The sequence below is a fragment of the Patagioenas fasciata genome, chromosome 23 (genome assembly GCF_037038585.1).
Source record: "Patagioenas fasciata isolate bPatFas1 chromosome 23, bPatFas1.hap1, whole genome shotgun sequence".
Classification (NCBI taxonomy): domain Eukaryota; kingdom Metazoa; phylum Chordata; class Aves; order Columbiformes; family Columbidae; genus Patagioenas; species Patagioenas fasciata.
Genome location: NC_092542.1, coordinates 69,216 through 75,514, shown reverse-complemented (window position 1 = coordinate 75,514; position 6,299 = coordinate 69,216). Strand labels below are relative to the sequence as shown.

General features: G+C 52.9%; 1 protein-coding gene across 1 annotated transcript; it reads right to left on the bottom strand.

Annotated features, from left to right (window-relative positions):
- Positions 1–1,870: 1,870 nt before the first annotated feature.
- On the bottom strand, positions 1,871–2,723 carry MRPS16 (mitochondrial ribosomal protein S16). The gene is made up of 3 exons (XM_065855091.2): positions 2,472–2,723; positions 2,141–2,401; positions 1,871–2,065 (listed from the first exon to the last, which is right to left on the bottom strand). Exons 1-3 carry the CDS (start codon positions 2,482–2,484, stop codon positions 1,944–1,946), a joined length of 396 nt encoding a protein of 131 aa, XP_065711163.1. The 5' UTR covers positions 2,485–2,723; the 3' UTR covers positions 1,871–1,943.
- Between the last annotated feature and the right edge of the window lie 3,576 nt (positions 2,724–6,299).

Genomic DNA, 6,299 nt, shown 5'->3' with positions numbered 1-6,299 from the left:
CTATTTGTGGATATTCATAAATATATATATAACGCATGTACAGAAGAAAGGAAAATGGGGAGAAGGATGGAGAAAGCACCCAATGGTCTCCTAATTAAGCACCTAATTAACCTAGCTGTAACCATTTTAGAGTGTGTCTGCAGTTCACTCAACCTCTGCCGTGTCTCTCAAAAAAGACAACCTAATGATTTAGAAGTTCTGCTGTATCTTTGAATGAAGAAAATAAGTATTTTCAAGAATTAAATAAAATCAAATCGCATGACTGTATCCATACATATATAAAAACTATATTGGGAACTATTTGAAAGGAGTTGTCTAGACAATGGATTTTCTACTAATGAGCAGTTAGTCATCTTTTACTCTATAGGAGATGCACGTTATTGAAAAAATAATTTGCCTTTGGGTAAAAGGTGGCTTTCTTAAGGTATGTTCTCCCTCAGATTGGAAGACAGCCTTAGTGAGAGACTTTTAGATGCCAGTTGCATTAAGTACAATAACTTGAGAATTCCATGACTACTGGAGCTGAAATGCCAAGGGAAATCTCCAGCATCTGCGTAATTTGCCTAAATTGACAATTTCCATACTTCTGGTCGTTAAGACATAGTGATTCACTTAGCCTGTCTTTTTTGCTGGAAGGTTTTTGTTGATGTTCACTGAGGAGACGGCTGCAGCACCTCTCCGCTGCTGTTCCCCAGGCTGGTGCTTCTGTAGCAGCACCAGTGGAAAGGAAGGTGCCAGTGGAAGTGGGCCTGTGTTTAAGGTGGCAAATTTCCAGCTGTCCGGTGTATGGAAAACAGAAGTATTCTTGGACCACGAAGAAAGCAGGGAATGAGTAACGTTAATCAGGTGAATTAAAATGTGAATTAGGCACAGAGTCTGCAGACTAAGGAACAGTCTACAATGGGGATAATGCAGTATTTGCCATATATATAACCCGTATGCAAGCATATTTGTTTTGGTTTTGCTTTTTCTAGGATCCAGCCATAGTTTCTCAATCAAAAGGTAACAAATTTTGTTGCAGTAGCCAATGGAACAGCCGACAGAAGAAATCACAGCGTCAGAGCAGAAATGAAGATTTTGGTTTGTGTGAGTAGACTGCTAACCAAGCTAACGAGCTACTTAAACATGAAGAATTTAACAGTATTGCTGTGAAATGCTATGAAGATTTACTACGCTAGAGACTAAAACTTCATCTGTTTCTTTCTTTAAGCCTAGCTTTTGCTGTGCATCAGCCTGATGCCACTCTGCTTTCCTTCTGGCTTATGCTCCTTGTATGCTGCTATTTTTTTTAGCCTACACAACTTTCAGGGGAGGAGGGGAAGGTGACAGTATAGCTGAATAAGTTTAATAGCTTCTTCCTACCAAGAAAGGAAAATTCCTGCTCCTTTTCCCCTAGCCCTTGCTCTAGAGTATTTATTGGAGTGTCCACAGTAACATACACACCCTTGAACCTAAATCCTTATGTGTTACGTTACTATGCACAGCGCCCTTAAGCAACAGGCCATCATGGCTCCAAAGAAAAGCAGGTTCAGCCCAAAGTGTAAGTGGTGTAAGTGGTGTTTGGTGCTTGTAGGCAACTGCTGCTGCTTTTCTCTAGCAAACTCCAGGAAGCCTCAGCCATACCCTTTTTCCAGCACTGCACTTTGACCATTTGCAAGACACTAGAATTGCTCATTGTAATTGGTTCACAGTCCTCACCTGCTGACAGCATCACAACAGCTGTCTGTGAATTATGCTTTACAAGCTCAGTATACCAGGTTTTATTTACTTACTTATTTAGAAGCTTGGGCTAAATTGTACTAGGAAAATCCCCTTTGCTGCTCTAAATTCGGCAGCCATGGTAAATGGAGAGAGCAGCACACGCACAGTGTAGTGTGTGCAAATGACGCTTTAATGCGGTCAGACGCACGGAGGGGACGGCGCAGCCCCTCGGCCGGGGTGCCTCAGGGCGCGGCGCCGGGCGAGCCGTCCTCAGGCGCTGTGGGGGCCTCCTGCGCTCGCCGCCGCCGCAGCCTCTCGGCGCCCGTCACCGTCATGGGGTGGAGCGGCAGGAATCCCGCCAGACCTGCAGGGAGAGGCGGTGAGCTGGGCCGAGCCGAGCCGCGCCGGGCCCCCTCCCAGGCGATAGTTGCGGGCCTACCCAGGAGCTTCTCGGCGGGCCGGGAGAGCTGCGCGCCGCAGCCCAGCCAGTGGCGCAGCCGCTCCAGGTTGAGCCCGGCCACCCGCTCGCCGTGGGCGTTGGGCAGCGGGTCGAGGCAGCCGAGCTGCTCCAGGTACTTCCCGTCCCGGGCGCGCCGGCTGTGCGCCGCCACGATGCGGAAGAAGGGCCGGTTGGTGCAGCCCCCGAGGGCGAGGCGGATGACGACGTGCCCGCCGCGGTAACCCCTCAGGAGGGGTCTGCCTGCAAGAGAGGGGGAGCGCTGAGCGGCGGGGCCGGGCCGGGCGGCGGAGCCCCGTCCGCGGGCACTTACCGAGCTGCACCATGGCTGAGAGCGCGCGCTCCCTGCGGCGCGGCGTGATGACGTACGAGGAGCCGGAGCGCGGTGGGGAGGGGCACACGCTGGGGCCCTGGGGGCGCGGTGTCCCCGCCGCAGGTGGCCGGTCAGCTCATCAGCCTCTTCGGGAAGGAGGACGGTGACTTCGAGGCCAACGCGCCGATAGACTGCGCCTTCCAAGTACCCCCGAGGGGGACCCAGGCGACCGGGAGAGGGAGTGGAGAAACCAGTGTGGAGGAACCGAAGTTCAGGCGTGCGGCAGGGGGGAAATAAAGGGAAGGGAGAGGAGGGGATGCAGGGCGGACGTTCCCGCGTAGGGCGGCAGAGGGCGGAGCTGTGTCAGTTAGGGTTAAGGGTAAGGGTTAGGGTTAGGGGTAAGGGTTAGGGGTTAGGGTTACGAGTTGGGGTTAGGGTTAAGCGTTAGGTTTAGAGGTTAGGGTTAGGAGTAGGGTTAGAGTCATTAGGGTCAGGGTTAGGGGTTAGGGGTTAGGGTTAAGGTTTAGGATTAGGGGTTAGGGTTAGGGTTTAGGGTTAAGTAACCTTAGGTTAACCTTAGGGTTAGGGGTTAAAGGTTGGGGTTAGGGTTAGGTTAGGGTTAGGTTTTAGGGTTAGGGTTTCAGGGTTAGGGTTACGGTTAGCGTTAGGGTTTGGGGTTAGGGTTAGGTTTAGGGTTTAGGAGTTAGAGGTTAGGGTTTAGGGTTAGGTGTTGTGGTTCACCCTGCAACATAGGTGTCCTGGTTCAGGAACGGCATGGCAGCCACCCTCAGGTCGCTCGGTCCATCAGCTCGCACACACCAATGTGGCGGACGGCAAATGGCGTTTATTGATAGGTAATAAAGCAATATATACCTTGAGTTTTACAACGTCACATCCATCTGCTTAGATAACACACGAAACGCTACACTTATCAGGGGAGGGGCCGCTATCTTCCCGTACAGCGTGAGATCTTCCAAACGCAAGACCCTAACTACCAACACCTGATAGAGCCCAACAGGGCCTGATAGAGCCCGACAGAGCCTGACAACTCCCAACAGAGACCGACAGAGCTTGACAAGGCCAGACAAAGCCTGATAGAGCCCGACATGGCCTGACAGGTACTGAAAGAGACCGATAGACTGCTACGGGGCCTGACAGAGCCTGACAGGGCCTGACAAGGCCCGAGAGAGCCCAAAAGGGCCCGATAAACCCCTACAGAGCTTGACAAGACCTGAAAGGGCCCGACAAGGCCTGGCGGAGCCCAACACAGCTCGACAGAGCTCGACAAGGCCCGACAGAGCCCGACAGAGCTTGACAAGGCCCGAGAGAGCCTGATAAGGCCTGACAGGTACTGACAGAGCCTGACAGAGACCAACAGAGCACAACAAGGCCCGACAGATCCCCGACAATGCCCAACAGAGTCCACCAGGGCCTGACAGAGCCTGACATTTCCCAACAAGGCCTGACGGTACCTGACAGGGCCCGACAGAGCTTGATAGAGTACAACAAGGCCCAGTAGAGCCCGACAGAGCCTGGCAGGGCACGACAAGGCCTGACGGAGCCTGACAGAGCTTGACAGAGTTACACAAGGTCTGACAGCACCTGACAGGGCCCAGCAAGGCTCGACAAAGCCTGACTGAGCTTGACAGGGCCCGATAAGGACCGACAGGCCCTGACAGAGTCTGACAGAGCCCGACAGGACCCGACAAATCTTTTGAGTTCCTGATAGAGCCTTTATGTGTTTGACAGAGCCCTGGGGGGTCTCAACAGAGCCTGAGAAATCTTGACAGGGCTCAGCAGAGCCCAACAGGTCTCGACAGAGCCCTACAGAGCCCATCAAAGCCTCACAGAGCCTGACAGGCCCCAGGACATCTCGATAGGGCTTGACAAAGACCGACAGAGCCTGACAGGAGTGCAGGTGCTGTCATTTCCAGTCAGGGTCCAGGTGATCTGGTGAGAGTGGTGGGCGGGGCCTGCGATGATCGACTCCTCCCCTTTCCCAGGTGATTTGGTGAGAGCAGTGGGCAGGGCCTGGGACAATCGACCCCTCCCCTTTCCCAGGCAATTGTGGGAAGGGGGTGGGCAGAGCCCCGGGTATTTGAACCCCAGTCCCCAGGTAGGGAGCTCATTCTGCTCCAGGACCGCTCGGGTATCGGTTCTCTGCCGCTACTTCAGCAGTTGGCAGATTTTGAGCCGTTTAATCTACGTGGGCAGACGTCTTTGCAGAAGCGGAGGTGGCTGTTGGAGGTAAGAGCTTCAGGAGCAGCAAAGGTTCAGTAGCAGCTGTAGTAGAAAGGTTGTTTGTCATTATGTTTCACTTGTTGATTCAATTCCAGGTGCTTTGCATTTTCCCAAAATTCCTGACTACAATGAAGATGGAGTGCTGGTGGTTGTGTTTCACTTTCTATCTGCTCCCTAGAAAAACTAAGTTAAAATCCATACTCGGTCTCATTGTAGCTGCAATAGCAGCAATAAAGTACAGGTGCAGTCATTTCCAGTGAGATTCCAGGTAATTCGGTAAGGGTGGTGAGGGGGTCTGGGGTGAATGACTCCTCCCCTTTCCCAGGGGTTTGTGGGAAGGGGTGGGCGGAGCCCTGGGTATTTGAGCCCCGGTCCCCAGGCAGGGAGCTCATTCTGCTCCAGGGCCGCTCGGGTGCTGGTTCTCTGCTGCTCCTTCAGCAGCCGGCAGCTTTTGAGATGTTTAATCTACATGGGCAGACATCTTTGGAGAAGCTTCAGGGGCAGCGAAGGTTTAACAATAGCTGTAGTAGAAAAGTTGTTTGTCATTGTGTTTCATTTGTTGATTCATTTCCAGGTGCTTTGCATTTTCCCAAGATTCCTGACTACAATGGAGAGGGAGTGTTGTTTTTTGGTTTGTATTGCTGTATTAATAGTTGTTAATATAATCTCTTCTCCTGGAAGAGCGTCTCGTCTCCAGAACCTTTGCAGCGTGCGGCGGCCTCCGGTGGATCATTCAAATGTACCTCCCAGAACTCAGCCAAGGTGAGCAACGAACCGTAGGCTACTATGGATAAATATTATTTGGGCGCTCGATACCGTGCGTGTCCTCGCTTTCCTTACCATAGGCGACGATGGAGAAAGCGACAATTGCGGGACGATCCCTGTTAGTGCACCTGGCGTTTTCCTCTGTCGAAGGTGGATTCGGTCCCTCGGCCCTCTGAAAGATAAGTGGAGGCACGAGGGCTGGGAAGGGGCTGGGAATCGCAGGGTGGGTTTAAAGTTCTCAGACAGAAAATCGCAGTCTAGGAGCGGTCCCCTTCGGGCAGATAAGGGGTCAGGGAACGTTACGGTGCGATGCCAGCGTGTGCCGGGCAGGGCGGCTCCAGCCGGCGCCTGTTGTCGTGTAGTTCGGGAAGCCCGCCTCGCGCCTGTCAGACGATCCCGGGGTCTCGTCGAGCTCGAGGGGCACGAAAGGCATTTCAAGCGGCATCCCGGAGTCTGGAACGCTGGCGCTGATAGGCGTAGTGCCAGTTTGGTGCCGGTTTTCTCCTATCAGCAGCTGAAAGGGTGCGTGGTTCTTGCATCTTGGACGTTCAGGACAGTTGTGTTTTACGGTATCGTTCTGGGCTGCTTCAGCAGCTCTGCTGTCTACCCATCCAGTCTCAGGGACTGGCACTTCTTCCCAGCATCTTGAAGTTTTTAAGTCTTGCAGCAACTTCTTGTGTTTGCGCCACCTCTGTGTGTTTGCGCCAGTGCCACTGTCTCGTAAGGGGCCGTGACGTTCGGCTCTTTTTTTTTTCTGGGGTTGCAGCAGAGGCGCCTCGCCTCACCGCTGCCTCCCCGCGGGTCATTTTCATCGTTGACATC

What these genes read in the sequence shown, in the direction of transcription:
- MRPS16 (XM_065855091.2), bottom strand. An exon ending in GCCCGCCGAGAAGCTCCTGG is followed by an intron (nt 2,066 to 2,140) that starts GTAGGCCCGCAA and finishes CTCTCCCTGCAG; the next exon opens with GTCTGGCGGGATTCCTGCCG.